Source organism: Chelmon rostratus, chromosome 16, assembly GCF_017976325.1.
Source record: "Chelmon rostratus isolate fCheRos1 chromosome 16, fCheRos1.pri, whole genome shotgun sequence".
NCBI lineage: Eukaryota > Metazoa > Chordata > Actinopteri > Chaetodontiformes > Chaetodontidae > Chelmon > Chelmon rostratus.
Genome location: NC_055673.1, coordinates 15,844,390 through 15,860,052, shown reverse-complemented (window position 1 = coordinate 15,860,052; position 15,663 = coordinate 15,844,390). Strand labels below are relative to the sequence as shown.

Here is a 15,663-nt window from a genome sequence, read left to right as displayed (position 1 = left end):
TGGTTGGGACAATTTTAATGATTTAATGATTGTATCATATGTAATAGTTACATTGTGTATGGCCAGCTGACTGTTGATGCAGAAATAAGCTATGTTCTGAACTTCTTTTGTAATGACAGAAGAAAAAAAAGAGCCTTTTCCAAAAGAGGCAATGACATTATTTAACATATTTGTACTGTAGTATGCAAATCAGGGGTGTGTACATGTGTTTATTCCTGTGCAATGTATTACAAAACTTGTATTTATGAAGTGCAATGCTGTGATAATGCATGTAAACGTGTACCAGTGCACAGCGGACTGCTTTAACCAGTGCTTTAAATGTTCTAGCCAAAGTGGCCCTCTTTAAGTAAATGTTCAAACACCTGACAGAAGGAAAATGACTGTGATACTCTGACAACAGCCAGAAAAATACCAGTGATGATCGCAGCAGCATGAAGAAATTGCTCAGTTACATCAAAATAAAATCAGTAAACTGTGATAAATGGATAATCTGCCTGCATGACTGTACATTTCATAAAACACTTTTTTTTTTGCACGAGTAAAGATTAGGCCTACACCCTGCGGCCCTCGTGCAGTTGATGCCAGAAAGGGGAGCCGCGCGAGGCAGCGTCTGTGGGCGGGGTTTTTGACCAAAAAGCAACCAATCAGAGGAAGACTTCCTGCAACAACATGTATGATGAAACTGCCACGTAGGGGAGCAGCTGCAAGCGTCGCTGCTGGTTCTCCAACATTTGTTCAAACCTTTTGGTTCTCCGTTATCCCTGCTGCTTGTCGAGGAAGGTCGAGTGTGTCAGCATGCTGCTGGCCGTGCTAAGCTGGCTCTGCTCCGCCCTGCTGGTGTCCGTCAGCGGGGGAAAGCTGCCCGAAGCCGAGGTGAAGATCGAAGTTCTGCACAGACCCTTCCTCTGTCATCGAAAATCAAAGTACGGAGACATTCTGCTGGTGCATCATGATGGATACTTTGAGAATGGGACCATGTTTCACTCCAGGTATGTCTCACGATGGCCCAACATGCTTGTTTTTGCTCGTAATGTGAGTTTTAATTAATGGGGAGTTAAGAAGTTCTTCATAACTCCTGCTGGTTCCAATCTATTAGGAAGCATATCGGTCATTTTCTGCTTCCACTCTTAGTTTGACAAACAGTTTATTCACATTTCACGATAAAACATGGGGCTACATCATAGCTTTCTTCTGCCAGGTGGCCCTTTTCATGTTTACAAGCGCGCGCGTGTTAAATCTCCTTGGTGACGGCTCTGTCGACTAAGGTCACGTGATAAAATATTTTAAAGGGGCAGTTCACCTGAATTACTAAAAGGTTCGGTCTAATGTGCTGACGTTTACAGTTTCATCTCAAGTGAAGCAGAAAAAGTGAACTCTTACATGCAAAATGTTTAATTTAAAACGTTTTCTAGTTTTTAAAAGAGTAACTTCACACCTGAAGAACATCTTTTCTTTGCTGACCTCCAATGGTTTAACTTATCGCCTTGCCACAGTGATGTACAGGTAGACACCTGCACACCTTGACATCACTGTTGGGTAACCTCAAAGTTGCACCCATCAAAGGCTTGCTACTTTCAGCCAGAGAGCAGCAAAGCACTGCTTTTCAAGCTGCGTGTTAAGTTACTCTTTAAGCAACACGAACATAACACAGGCAGCAGATCTCCAGAATACATCTGTAAACCTGTGCACATAAACCTTAGTTTGGGTTTCTTTTTGTGATTGGAGTGACAAAATATTTTGTTGTGTTTTGGGTGAACAAACCTTTAATGTCAGAAAATTCTCAGTATGAATTATTGATTTTTCTTCTCACTTTATCCCTTTTCCCCTCAGACTGTGATTAATGTCAGGACTTGCAGACCAATAATAATAATGCTCACAGAAGGAAATGACAAGTTTCTGCCAGGAAATGCAGTAATCCCTTAAAACCACACTTTCATTTGAATTGAGTTTGAAAGTATATAACCATGTTACACAGATGCCTTTTAAAGCCTGGGTAATATTACATTTTGAGCAATGTTTGGCACTGCAAAGTAAAAAGGTCATTATGAATAATAATTACATATTATTTGCATGCACAGTTTGAAATTATATTCAGATTTAGCCCAGAAGCAAAGGGGTGTAGACTCCGATCTCTACCTTTATTGCCTATTGTTATCTCCAAAGGGGGTCTGCCAGACCCCGTCACGGTCCTTTTTCAGACCTGTAACTCTTCACTCTGTGTCTGTCCACCAGTCGAACTGATGGTGACAAGCAGGCAGTGTGGTTTACACTGGGCATCAGAGAAGTGATCAAAGGCTGGGATAAAGGCCTGCAGGACATGTGTTCTGGAGAGAAGAGGAAACTGGTCGTACCACCAGCCCTCGCCTATGGGAAGGAAGGCAGAGGTACAGCGCTGAATGGGTCCATATGCAAGCAAGCTTCACTGCATGCTGCTGTAAAGATATATGGCACTGTCTTCTTAGAGGTCCTTGAGGTTTTACCAAATGTGTGACATTGTTATGTATAGTATGCATGTATGTATGTTATACTTGTCTCTCTTGTTTTGAATGGCTTTCTAGGACTCCCACACTGAATGACGGTTTCATTCAGCAATAGTAGTCCACTTTTTTCTCTACATGGAGCATGTGAACAGTACTATGCTTTGTCCTGGTAAGCACACACCACCCTAACCAATAACATCTATCTGTTCTGCGCCTAACAATCCAAATTGCTTCTCATTAACACTTACAACATGTTTTACAACTCATTTAACTCCCATCTAAAATGAGTTGCTGCATTAACTCACCAGGGGTACCGTTTCTGCAGCGCTAACCAAACTAATTCTTTTCTTCGAATTGGAGCGTGCTCACAGAAACCTCAGGTCATAGCCAGTCTGAGTTTTAGATAACTTCTCTTCCTGTGGTGTTGTCCATGGTCAGGGAAGATCCCGCCTGAGAGCACGCTGACCTTTGTCATCGAGGTGCTAGAGATCAGAAATGGACCGAGATCACATGAGTCCTTCCAGGAGATGGACCTCAACGACGACTGGAAGCTGTCCAAGCATGAGGTGAAGACAAGGATTGTGTTTAATATGTTTTCCCCAGGAAATATTTTTTTCTTTAAATAGATCAGTGAGACAACCTTTAAAATAGAACATAGTTAAGTGAAGGTGGTGTCTCAGTGTGAATATACCTGATACATGCGGGTCCCTTTCTCAGCATAATTGCTGTTAAGTAGCTGGAGTTGAAACAGGCCATCAAGGCTTATCAGAATCATCAGAAATCAGTTCACAAAAATCAAAGTGGAAAATGTAACAAGAAATTAGACACTATGATGTACAAGAACCTTTAAAGTATTAATGTTATGATAATCACAGTGTTTGTAAACTGTATGAGTACTTGAATAGCTGTAGTCTTCTTTCATGGCGCTTTGTATAGCTGAGGATTCAAGTAGCTATATAAGGTTTGCAGCACCAAAATGTAACCTGAAGGTAAAATGTACCGTAAGATTGTATGCTGGACACAGGAATATCCTCTGTTCAGTGGACTTTCATTTTTGATTTTGGTGTTGAAGTTGAACATGCGATTGGCTGCGAAACAGCATCTGATTTTAGACTTACCATTAATTGCGAGGATGAAAGTGGAAATGTATTTCTCAATCCCAACGCAAATGTTCTCTTTCATTCTCACTCATTATGCCTTACTCTCACCCCATCCACCAGGTGAAAGAATACCTGAGGAAAGAGTTTGAGCGTCATGGTTACCCTCCCAACGACACTCTGCATGAGAACATGGTGCAGGACATCTTTGCCAAAGAGGACGAGAACAAAGACGGCTTCATATCTTCCAGAGAGTTTACTTACAAACACGATGAACTTTAAAGTCTCTGTCTGAGCCACGACTCCCTCATGTTCCACTCTCTCTATAAAGTCACAGTGGAGATACTTTGGAGTTTATTGCAAACAATCTCGCTACTTGAAAGTATTGCAGTTTTATAGAGTTTTTTGTGTAGTGTGTGTGACATGTAAGCTCCTCCTGTGTGAAAAACTGGGAGATGCAATTTGAGCCAACAGGATTTTTTCTTGTTTCATTGATGTTTTGCTTTAGGAGGTATTTGCATTTTTGTGTTTTTAGTATTTTTCACAGGAACCTAGAAAACCTCTTGTGGTACATTTAAATTTAACAAATTAGACCAGGGTAAAATGATTTCATGTCACCTTGCATATACATTTTAAAGGCTGCTTTTTTATTTGTTTGCAGAATATCAAAATGAGGGAATGCCTGTAATGTAAGAAGGTATCTGTTACTAAATTTGGCTGCAAAATTCGTCTTCAGGGAAATAAAGTGTTTGTTTCCATTACAGAATGCTACCACATTAATACAGTTTACCTTTAGTAGGTCAATTTGCAAAAAAAAAAAAAAAATCATGGTTGGCTTTTTGCTGTACAGGGAGAGTGTGTCCAAAACTGGGAACCAAACCATCATTTACGTCTTAGCATATTGACTAGATTGTGTGTGTGTTTAGTCATGAAAATATGAACTTCACAACAACAAGCAGGAGTAAATAGTAACATAAAAGTTCCATCTAAGTGCTCCTTGTAGTGCCGTGTGCACAATACTGGTACACCTTAATGGAATCTGGCAATCGTTAATGTTATTATAGACACCTGTGTCTGACAAGTCAGACTATCTGTGAGAAAGTTGAACTGCACATGCATACACTGCGGCATCAGCGCTGACATGTTGTTCTTACATTCTTGATGAGTTTTTAGAAATGTGCTGGAGGCTGTTTTGAGATACTGCACACACGAGATGTTGCCACAGTGCCGACTAGAATCTGGACTGTCCTGTTTCTGTAGCTTTGGGGTTGACTTCTTTTCCACAGACACATCCAGCCTAAACTCAAAAAGCAAATATTCTGTTGAGGGAAGATTTTTTTTTAATGCTCCGTCCTATTTTACAAGCAGTGTGATGAATAAAGTGGCAACATTTTAAACAAAGTACTCAGGTTTATTTGGAGGTCACGCCTTGTAATGCTTTACACGTTGGACCAGCAGGTGGCACTGTCCTCTCAGGTGTTAGTAGTGGTTGATACAGTGGGAGGAAGGAAACAGTATATGTCATTATCTATTCACAGCACTGTAACCGAAAACAGATGCAGTCCCATAATCCTAACAAGTGAGTGTTTTATTCTACAGTTTTATGGATTCAACTGTTATGTATAAAAATTACATTAACACAAGAGCACCACTATAAGGATTAATGAACGCCCAGGTTACCATATAGTATTGACCTGCAATGATTTTACTCACATTGATTTTAAGATGAGGTTTACTTGCTGCTAACAGAGGCCATATTGGTTGAATCCCCAATGCAAAACCAAATGACATCTTGAGAGGATTGTATTGCTTGAACATTTTAAAAAGCTTGAGGCAGAAGGCTGTTGGAGCATGTTGCCAAACTTTCATGCAAGCTTCCTTTCACAGTTTGTATATATCTGCTTTGCTATCGTGTTTCTGGGCCGAATGCAGACTGCAAAAGTGCTTCTGTGTTAAAGGGACAGACTGTGACATCTTGACAAAAGTCTCAGAGATGAAATCAAAATATTCTGCATGTAGATACTGAAATGATTACACACTGTGTCAAGAGTCATGTTAAATATAGCGACGGGAAGACGCTGGCCCTGGACTGTATGTTGTGTATAGGAGCATGAGTAGGGAGAGCCCTCCTCCTCACACACATTCAAAACATTCCACACTGGAGAAGGTCAGAGGTCACATGGTTTGTATGAGGCGGGACCCTGTTGATGCTCGCATATACACACACAAACACAAATACGCTAAACACAAACAACAAAGACACACAGAGCCTCCATCCAAATAAGTCCATGGCAGTTCTGTTATTGTCATGAGAAGGAAGAGGAGGATGAGGAGGATTGAGCCTAACTACCCGATATGTGTGAGGGGGATGAGGAACAGGGCGAGGCCTTGACTCATCTGAGGTGTGTCCTCATCCCAGGTGGTTTGGGGTTCACTACAAGAGAGAGGAAAGAGGAAGAGAAAGACAGCTCTGTAGATGATACTGAAGCAGTGGGTGAGGTTGAGACATAATGAGTGGACTGTTGCTGCTACCTCTGTTTTCTTTGCTGGGGTAAATCCGAGGGAAGGGCTTGAATTCATCGGGAGGGGGCAAGTCTTCTACAGGGTGGAACTGGAACTTGGATTCAAAGTCATCTGCTAGTGGTAGATGTACAGTGATGACATAAGAACTAGCTGAAGAAATTAGATGAATGAAATGTAATAAAAATTAAACGTATTGCACTGCTTATTGCAAGTCGCTCTGGATAAGAAAATCCAGTAAATGTATTCATATAGTCTCACCCAGGCTGTGCAGGTGTCCATTCCTGAGGCTCGATGGGGGCAGGGGAGGTGGTGGCGGAGGTGGGGGAATGCGGCTGGACAGCTCGGTAGAGGGGGAACGCGCCGGGGGGGCCGGAGGAGGAGCGAGCCGCCCCACACCTGTTGCCATGGGCGACAGGAGCAAAGGAGTCAGAGGGGTGTCGGACATCAGTAATAAAATCGAGGCCATATTCACATATTTTTCCACAACACACGCTCTGCTGACTTTAATGACGGGCTGCAACAGCTGCCACAGTTCACAACCTGTACTTGGTTGGAGGTTTTAAATACAGAAAAAACACACGACTAAATATTACTACAAGTATTTCCACTGGTATTTTTACCCAATAAAACCTGCTGTTGAATCATATGTTGTGAAATGTACAGTTACACTGAGCAGCCACTTGCATACAGATTTCAAACAATATCAGACACATATGTCGTATATGTTAGTTCAGTATTTAATTTCTACATTTTATATCTATCACTTCTTGTATTAACGTACCTATAACTAATCACGTCATGTCATAAACAAAGCATGCAAGTTATACACATGTGTGATTCTAGAGATTATTTCAGGTCTTGCTTGTTGCAAACTCTGAGCAGCCTAGAGGACTTCAGATGAAACCTTGTATTTTTCTTGAGACTGAACAGAAAAGCCTACATCAGTTCTGCAAACCTGATTTTGTGACTTTTTACATCATTAGTTTCTGAGTTTGGCTCCATCTTACTGGCTTATGGATGTACTTTGTATTTGCCTCACAGAACATTAACAGAAAAGTCCTCATGCTGGTGTCCACCTACCTGCACTTCTGGGCACAGCGGGCGGCCGTCGGGTGGGAGCGTTGCAGGGGTACGAGGGAGGCAGGGAGCGCATGGCAGGGGAGGCCACTGGGGCAAGCTTGGGTGGTGGAGGTGGGAGGGTGGACGGGCAGCTGGGGGTAAAGGAAGCCGGGAGAGGTGGTGGAGGAGGTGGGGGAGGAGGTCCCAGTGGGCTGTCGCGCAGGATGGGGAACCTAGAAGGTTCAGAGAGGACTGGGGAGGGGGGCGGAGGGTAGAAGCACCCTGAGGAGCGGTCCCCTGGAACAGAAGTGAAAGACTGGACAGGTGGAGGAGGAGGAGGAGGAGGAGTTGAGGGCTGGGAAATGGTGCTGTGATAGGAGTGCTGGATAGGGAGCCAGGTGGGCTTGGTGACTTGGGATGGAGGCGGAGGTGGAGGGCAGGAGGGGAGAGGTGGAGGCTTGTTGGCCGGCCGGTCCTGGAAGGCTTGGGGTGGGGGAGGCGGGGGAAGAGCAGAAGGAGGGGCGGGCGGAGGCGGAGGAGGCGAGGAAGCGGGGAAAGGAGGGGGGTGCTTGCCGCTGTGAGAGGGGGAGGGAGGAGCAGAGGACGAGGGAGCTAGCGGACGGTGGACGGAGGCTCGGAGCTCCGCCGTCCTCTGAGGCTCAGAGACGCTGCTCGTGTCTGCTGGCGGCGGGGGGTTCCACAGGGGCTTCAGGGAGGCTGAGGAGCACGAGCGCGACACTAACACACACACACAGAGGAGTCATTTTGAAGGTCAAACTGTTCAAAAAAGACCACCAAGTACACAGATTCATCAAGATTCATTCATTCATCAGCAGCATTTTGCACCAACCTGGGGTCTTGCCTGCTAAGTCTCTTTGTCCTGTAGGCCTGAGAGTCGGGAAACCTCCAGCGAAAAGCCCACCCAAAGAGGGTCCCATGGGCGCTGTCCCTCCTGATGAGCCCTGAGAAGCACCGACACTGCTCGACGCCTCTCCAGTGGCGGCCTTGGGCTCTGCGGAACACATTACAAATGATCACCGACAGCGACATCATCCTCCACTTCATTAAAGCATCATCATGTATTCATCGCATATTTGTTAAGACATGAGTTCATAAGATTATTGTTTTACAGTCTTTAATGTGCTCAGGAGGTCTTATAGTCGTGGGAACTTTCCTCTTAATTCTGTCGACATAAAGAGGCTGACAGCAGTAGTTCAGGCAGGAACCTGAGCACTTTTGCACCACCCAAATCACAATGTCCCTGAGGGCCAGCTGCACACCTTTTCACCCAACAGCGTGGGCTGTTTCAGCTGGCCTGGCTCCACACACGTGACTGACAATCCAGTAAACTTACTGGCCAATGGCCGCATGTGCATTAAGCTCATTTCTCCTATCTTCTCGTATGTCTAGAGATTATTGAGCTGACTGTTACAATGTATGTCTTTATTTTTTGTCACTGTGTATAGCAGCTTCCTATTCTGCCTGCGGTCTTATCTGCTGTATAGCATTCCTTCCTGAAGTGTGCACTTGGTGTCTACGTGTGTGTCTACTGACTGTCTTAACGCAGACTGACTATGTGTGTGTGCATACTGGTGGCATGGCAAAGGATGTCGCTCTTACTATCGACGGCAGGGGCACTGCGGTCGTTGACCTGCGTGACTTTCCTGAGCCTGGCTCCTTTCTGGATGTCAGCCAACAGGGCATTCCTTCCACCTCCGCCTCCACCAGAGTGGAGCTTGGGAGGCTCTGCCGGACACTGTCACGCGGAGGAGAGAAGAGCTTTCATATAACCAGGCTTTTGCACTCTATGTGTAAACATCAGTGCATTAACAAGACAACTGACACACTATTTTGTTAATCAATTAATGATCTATAGCAATTAGAAATAGGCTCCATTTGGTGCTTTTCTCTTTTATATGCCTGCACACAGAATATCTTTGGGTAAAAGCAAGCAGTTTGATCACCTTGGACTCGAGGAAATGAAAAAAAAATTTTCTGACATATTGAAAATACTTAATTAAAAAAAAAATCACCTCAGATTACCTCCGCCCCTCTTAGAAACAGACACAAACAAAAAAAGCAAGATGGTGCCATTAAGCAGACATTAAAGGAGAGGGAAGACGAAGGGAAGCGGGAGGGGGGAGGATCATTTTTGATAGCTTCACAGAGAGTTTATTGTTCTCTCATGTCCACACCGAGAAGCACTTCAGTTCACTGATGTGTCCTGAAGCCACTAAACTGTGTCCCTGCAGTGTGGCCTTGTTTGCAACTCATCTAACATGAGGACACTGTGCGCCTGCTGTGGAAATATAACACTCTTCTGCTACTGAGAGTCTGCTGTCTGCCCTACTGTGTGTGTGTGTGTATGTGCGGTTGTGTGTGTGTGTGTGTGTACTACCCCAATCAATAATGCAAATAACCTCCAGGTGATGGTTGATGGTCAGTGAGAAGGACACGAGTGAGTGTTTACAATTGCATGAGAGAGAGAGAGTTAGGGTGACACGCAGTCTTACCTGTGGCAGGGCAGCGCTGGGTGGTGGCGGTGGTGGAGGGGGAGCCAGGGGAGGTGGAGGGGGAGGTGGAGGGACCGGCATGCTGAGGCCTCAGATACCTGCAGAAAAAAAAAACACAGTGGCCACCCTTTCACGCTTCTAGGTTTTTATTTTCCTGCATGTCAGAAGCTGCTACTGTGTTCAGGGGCATGTCCGATGACCTCCTACCCTCTTCCCTGAACAGGAAGAGCTTTCACCACCGTGCAGCGCAAAACAGGAAACAGCGAGCGCTCCGTCCTCTCCAGAGAATTCTGACACCGACCCCCACCACTGCCGCCGCCACCCCTGTCCTCCTCTTCTTCCCACAATGCCCTGTGGCGGGACTTGAGAGAGGAACAATGGAGCGTGTTGTGTGAAAAGTAATGGACCCCTACCCCTCAGTCGCTCAGTGACCAAAGGCCTTCACTGCAGCGAGTGAATGGAAAACACATGGAGGAAACTCCACAGGAAAGAGCCACAGCGTGCACACGCATTGTTCTTTTTTAACAGGCTATACTGCACATGTATACACAGGATGTCTTGCGGCTCTGTCATCAAGAGCAACTGCAGTAATAGCGGTGGCCGGACAGCATCTTTCCAGGAACAGCTCGTGTGCAGGATCGTGTCCCCGCATTTCGGTCTCCGCACGGTCGCTTGTAACTCAGCCAGTAAATGATCCACAGCGACAGTCACTGAGACCTCCACCCAAACTTCTTGACATCATAAATTCTTGATGAGCTGTCCTCCAAGGCTGCGAGAGGCTGAAAACAGTTTGTGCACATTCAGTTCTCTGTGGAATTCGCACATGCTCCTCCTGAGCAATTTAATAAAACACTGAACAGAGGCTGTTTGTGTTGAATCTTGATGTGTCTGTCCCTCATGTTTTTGTATGTGTGTGCGTGTGAGAGAGAGAGTGAGTGTGTGTATAGTCGTCCATGCAACTGGCAGACTGACCTGCGTTGCTATTTCTATCTTCATATCTGTGTCAAGCGGCCTCTGTGACACTGCTCGCGGAGGTCTTTAAAGGGGGCAAAGCTGGACACGGGTTAGCCAAGCTTTAGAAGAACAGGTGGGAAACACCTGTGAGTGGAAGTGCACCTCTCACAGCAGCTGTTTGTCTGTGACCTGTAGAACGTCTCATTCTTCCTGAAGCAAAGACCATCTGATGAGACGCACATGAGCAGCTGGAAGTGGCAGCTGCTGCAGCCTCAACAAGCACTTTCTACACTTATTATGTGGAAGACGTGCAGAAAGACTGAGAGCACGGAGCCCCAGCTGAGGCTGACCTAAGTGACTTGAGGATGTGACATAGAACTGAAAATATTATCGACAGAGAGTGTGTAACTGCGGTGTTATGTCTGGGCTCTCAGCTGTGGATCACAGTTGAATACAATGCAGTTTTACACACTCTATACCTGGTGCTGACAGCAATTTTTCTGCAGCATTTCCCCTCCCAAATCCTAGATAAATCAATTTATGTTATTGTAAATGTATAACAAGTGTGTTCATGAGAAGTGTAACAGGGATTTAATTGACCCCAAACACAAGTAACAACTTGTCTGTCTGTTCTTGGCAAATGAAGAACTATTTTTATTCCTGCATATCCCAATTAACATATAAAACACCACATGTCCTTCTTTGGTGTAATAACAATACTTAATAATTATTTCTGTATTTTATCACCTTCAACAAAAGCACAAGCCCAGTTTGTAGCAAACAATAAAAATCTGATGGAAAACTGATTGTACTGATTGTATTATTATTATTATTATTATCATTATTATTGTACACATGCAGCAGTGGGTCTGTGGAACTCTAACAATGAGGAAGCAAAGCCTACAAAACAAGCGTTAAAAACAATCATCACATTTGTTTGTCTATATTTTCTTTGTTAAACTTAAACAAAAATACTCACAATATTAATTAGTAACTTTTGTAAAACGAATTCAAGAGTGAAACCCACGATACTCTATTATTAGACTGCTCTTATTTTTTTTTACACGTTTCATCAGGCGGTCTTGCAAGAATAAGAATGATCACCTGTCGCATTAGAGCGCATGAGCCCAGCTGTCTTACCTTCACCAAATATCCGAAATCCACCTGTTTGCAGAGCGAGCTTCAGTGAGGTGCAGCGCAACAAACTGGCCTCATAGCGCGCTCTCCATGGAGAGCCAGCGACGAAGTTTCCAAGTTATTTTTAGTCAAATGAGGACACCACTCGTCTGACGTTTGGGCTCCTGTAAACGTTCCCACAACACCTCCGGAAAGTTTTACTCTGACTCCATGTTTGTGTCCACCTAGCAGAGACCGAAAGCGATACCGGACCCGCACAATGCTCTCTTTCTGGCTGGGTCTATTCCCCGTGTGAGCGCGCTGCAGGAGGCGAGCAGCGCAAGGCCACACCTCACCGCCCCGCGCGCAGCACCGGGACCAATGGAGACAGAGAGAGGCAGGACACCTGGCTCGGTGTCATCGCCTCGATTCAAGCCGCGGCTGCCGACAAACTTTCCCACACCTTGAGTTACACCTGTGGAATAAATTGAATATCATGTCTGCATGAGAACTGGTTTGGACAAGAACCGGCGACTCTCCCGTTTCAAGAGCTCACTCCATTGCCCCCTTGTGTCGTAAACCCGACACTACAAGTCATCCACACTCGCGTGTGCCTCCAGTATCAGGAGACTGTTTCACTTCCTGCATCTTAATTCATGATGTGAGACAATTAGATGAAGTTGATGAATCACATCTGGAAACCATAATTTGATTGTTTTACAGAAATAAGACATAATGAGACGCAAGATGAGTAATACACGTCCACGCACACAAACACACACCTCAAATTTCGACAGTGACAAAGGAATGCAGTGACACAGGCATGCTCCTCCTTGTAACTGACATTATAATTCAGGCCTGCGTTTCACACACACTGCAAACACTATAAATAAACCGCACTAATTCCTTGTAATTGCCCTTTTCAGACAATGGGAACTTTCAGACAATGGGAAATTCACATAATGGGCCAGTGATGATCAGGCACCAAAGATGGCTGCCAAGAGTACAAGTGTGACTCCTGTGCACAGCTTCTGCACTATTAGTTTATGCCGTTTTAAAGTGCAAGTTTTTTTGTTTCTACATGACCTCTGTGAACTTTAAAATGTCCTTTTCTTCTAAGTACGCCTTAGTGACTCTCAGAGTTCTGCTTGCACCGTCCAAGTTGAGCCATTAAATTGTGATTGAACAGGGTTATAAAGCACACACATGTACACATACACATACAACTTGCTTGCAGCAGTTACCAGATTTATTTCTCACATTTTTAGCCTTCATTTGGGTATTCACAGCTGGTCCGAACTACAGCAAACTACATCAGTGGCTGGATCATACTTCCTTAGCTGCATTCAGTTGGATTTCACAACATCAGCTTCTTACTTCATCATCAGCTTTGTGTCGGACTCATTGCGGCTGGATTTCATCCTTCATTCAAAGTATTGTATGCATTTAGCTGGCAAGTGTTGTGCATCTGCTCACAAGCATTCCTTAATTTCTTCCATTAACTGATTTTTGTTTTTCACACAAGTAATCATGAAATCATTTTACACCTTCATAAATATCCTTCTAACCCTTTAGAATCAACATTTTATGAAAAAGCATTTAGTAAAAGGAGCGTTATACCTATCCTTCATTCATCAAAGATATATCATTCATAGTACAGAAACACCGTAAACATCTTGACAAACATGAACGTTTTCCTGAAGCATATCACACTTTACCTGGAGTATTGACAGAAAATGGCATTTGAAGATGGGGCTTTCTTTAAAGGGTGTAGGTCATTTTAAGAGTTGTCCAATGACGACACTGAAACTCAGATACTGTGGGACATTAATCACATGTTGGGCTCTCACTGCATTAGAACTATATCTCTTCTTTTGGGCTTTGATTATGGGATATTGTTGGCAGTATGGTTCGATAACCATCGCGAAGAACAAATATAACAGATTATTCAAGTCGATTATCATTGTGGCCCTCTGGCACAAGTCCACCAACACGAGTACCACATAACATTACTCCTGCAGTACTTGGCTACAAGTTGAAGGCTCCTTGTCACCTTCATCACCACCATCATAACAACATACAGCAGACCTCTTGGTGTGCCTCAAGGGAATGAAGCCTCTTCATGTGCTCATATCCTTCTCTTCAAGCATCTTGGTAAAGCAGTCTCTGATCACGTCCCCCTCCTCAGCGTCACCGTACGTCCTCCTTCGCCACCGGCCCGTTCTCTGTCTCTTTCTCCTGTATGGGGAGGCTCGAGCGCACTCTTCTCCTCTCCTTGAATCGACCTGAACGTGACACCTTCATGTTCCTGCGACACGTCTGCTCGTTGAAGACTGACTCCAGGTGGGAGTCGTCGTAGGTGTCATCGCTGAGGAGGCTGGAGTGTTTGGCGGGGTCTTGCTGAGACGGCGAGGACTGGTCGCCGGGGGTCTTGGAGGCTGCGCCGGTGGGCTCTTTTTGCTTCTCGGGCCGTTGTGCGAAGGGGTCAAACTCTGGGCCAAAGGTGTGGGGTGAAGCGGTGTCCTTGGGCCCTCCGGTCTTCCGCTTTGGCAGGAACGCCTTCCACCATTTGTTTCTCTCTGTTGTCATCTTTGCCTGGAGGGAGGGAACTGGAACAGGGAAAAAATGCCATCAGTAATTCAGCTACAGCTCAGATGTTCTCCTCTGCATCAGTGTTATTTCAAGTTATGAAAGGACATCTGTCAGTTCACTATTTCACCTGTCTCCAAACTAGGCTGCTTCCTCATTTACTTTAAACTCCTGCTCTGTAATTTGTCAAGAAAACCCCAAAACTGATCTTTAGTTTTCTACTCTTTTCCTGTTCATCATCACTGTCCCAAATTCCTCATGCTCCTCTCGAGAAAAAACGAGATTTAATGTAACCTCTCTGGTGAGACAACTTCTTACAAACTAATCTCAGGTATAACCAGTGGAACCATGATACCCCTCTCCACAGTGAAACAGGTTGAATGAGTCGTGAGGAAAGAGGAGCAAACCCCAGCCGTGATTCACGGCTGAACAATGGCCAATAACAGCTCGCGTGAACACTCACCTGAGCCACAACAGGTGCCGTGGACGCTTCAAACGCCCCTGAGCAGCAGAAAGTGTAAATGTCACCGCTGTGCTGAGACAGAAATCCGCAGGACAGTGTCGGTGTCTTCTTCTTCAGCGGGGGAGCACAATTGTTGACAGCAGTCCTTCAGCGGGTCGCAGCAGTGTCCATTTCAGGCACGAGCCAGGTGTCCTGCCTCCTCACCGCTCCCGCCTCCAAAAAAGCGTACTCTCCCCTCCGCCGCTGCCGTCAAATATCTCCACTCTTCTTCGACAAACCTCAAGAAACGTACGTATGAATTGACACATTTATAAGGAGCGGCTGTCATCTACTGAACCAGCAGGTTTCCGCCTCCGAAACTCTTACCCCGAAGCACCTGTCATCGCACCTGATTGGGCGAGCTGCCACTGTCTGTCACGTGAGCTTCTCTCAGGTGAAGTCGCGGCGATGGTGGGTGGGGCCTGCGGTTGCGTGGCAACATGCCCCATGGGCGCCTGCTCCTCTTCAGTGACAGATTAAAAAAAAAAAAAAAAAGAGGCCTTTGTATGGGCCGGACCCAACCCAAGCCGTGGAACCAAGTGTTCCAATGCATGGACGCCCTTTAGTTGAGGAGACACTGACACGTCAAGCAGCATAATGGGGCATTGAAATGTTTAAACAGCATGGAATGAAGCAGTGAGGTGTTTATTCAGCGTGGTATTCATCGTCAGGTGTGCTCAGCCGCACGCAGTAGGGTTGAAACGCTTCCCTGCGCGGAGGAGCGCAGAGGAGGCATCCGGTAGGGAGACGTCCGCGGTCTCCTGGAGGAACCTCACTGCACCAGACCCTGTAAATGCACACTAAGTGAGGGGAGGGTAGTGTGGCCTGGC

At 45.4% G+C, this 15,663-nt stretch overlaps 3 protein-coding genes across 4 annotated transcripts; 1 reads left to right on the top strand and 2 right to left on the bottom strand.

The window, feature by feature from the left end:
- Window positions 1–706: 706 nt before the first annotated feature.
- Window positions 707–4,353, top strand: LOC121619898 (peptidyl-prolyl cis-trans isomerase FKBP14-like). Its single transcript, XM_041955840.1, has 4 exons — window positions 707–989; window positions 2,233–2,384; window positions 2,919–3,046; window positions 3,701–4,353. Exons 1-4 carry the CDS (start codon window positions 796–798, stop codon window positions 3,857–3,859), a joined length of 633 nt encoding a protein of 210 aa, XP_041811774.1. The 5' UTR covers window positions 707–795; the 3' UTR covers window positions 3,860–4,353.
- A 510-nt stretch (window positions 4,354–4,863) lies between these two features.
- wipf3 (WAS/WASL interacting protein family member 3) lies at window positions 4,864–12,098 on the bottom strand. Of its 2 annotated transcripts, none has more exons than XM_041955557.1 (8): window positions 11,767–12,098; window positions 9,673–9,770; window positions 8,780–8,915; window positions 8,010–8,171; window positions 7,181–7,897; window positions 6,359–6,496; window positions 6,110–6,214; window positions 4,864–6,011 (listed from the first exon to the last, which is right to left on the bottom strand). In XM_041955557.1, the coding sequence occupies exons 2-8, from the start codon at window positions 9,751–9,753 to the stop codon at window positions 5,971–5,973; spliced, it is 1,380 nt and encodes a 459-aa protein (XP_041811491.1). In that variant the 5' UTR covers window positions 9,754–9,770; window positions 11,767–12,098; the 3' UTR covers window positions 4,864–5,970. The 2 variants fall into 2 exon arrangements, with proteins under 2 accessions (XP_041811491.1, XP_041811492.1); XM_041955558.1 differs by having other exon boundaries at window positions 6,110–6,211.
- An 882-nt stretch (window positions 12,099–12,980) lies between these two features.
- Window positions 12,981–15,110, bottom strand: LOC121619924 (proline-rich protein 15). Its single transcript, XM_041955866.1, has 2 exons — window positions 14,795–15,110; window positions 12,981–14,351 (listed from the first exon to the last, which is right to left on the bottom strand). Exon 2 carries the CDS (start codon window positions 14,329–14,331, stop codon window positions 13,933–13,935), a length of 399 nt encoding a protein of 132 aa, XP_041811800.1. The 5' UTR covers window positions 14,332–14,351; window positions 14,795–15,110; the 3' UTR covers window positions 12,981–13,932.
- Window positions 15,111–15,663: the final 553 nt, after the last annotated feature.

Excerpts from the sequence above, each read along its gene's own strand:
- LOC121619898 (XM_041955840.1), top strand. The coding sequence starts at position 796 with ATGCTGCTGGCCGTGCTAAGCTGGCTCTGCTCCGCCCTGCTGGTGTCC. Across the intron at positions 990-2,232 it reads GGGACCATGTTTCACTCCAG|TCGAACTGATGGTGACAAGC; the intron begins GTATGTCTCACG and ends TCTGTCCACCAG. Across the intron at positions 3,047-3,700 it reads GGAAGCTGTCCAAGCATGAG|GTGAAAGAATACCTGAGGAA; the intron begins GTGAAGACAAGG and ends CCCATCCACCAG.
- wipf3 (XM_041955557.1), bottom strand. The coding sequence starts at position 9,753 with ATGCCGGTCCCTCCACCTCCCCCTCCACCTCCCCTGGCTCCCCCTCCA. Across the intron at positions 8,916-9,672 it reads CCAGCGCTGCCCTGCCACAG|TGTCCGGCAGAGCCTCCCAA; the intron begins GTAAGACTGCGT and ends TCCGCGTGACAG. Across the intron at positions 6,497-7,180 it reads CGCTGTGCCCAGAAGTGCAG|GTGTGGGGCGGCTCGCTCCT; the intron begins GTAGGTGGACAC and ends CCATGGCAACAG.
- LOC121619924 (XM_041955866.1), bottom strand. The coding sequence starts at position 14,331 with ATGACAACAGAGAGAAACAAATGGTGGAAGGCGTTCCTGCCAAAGCGG.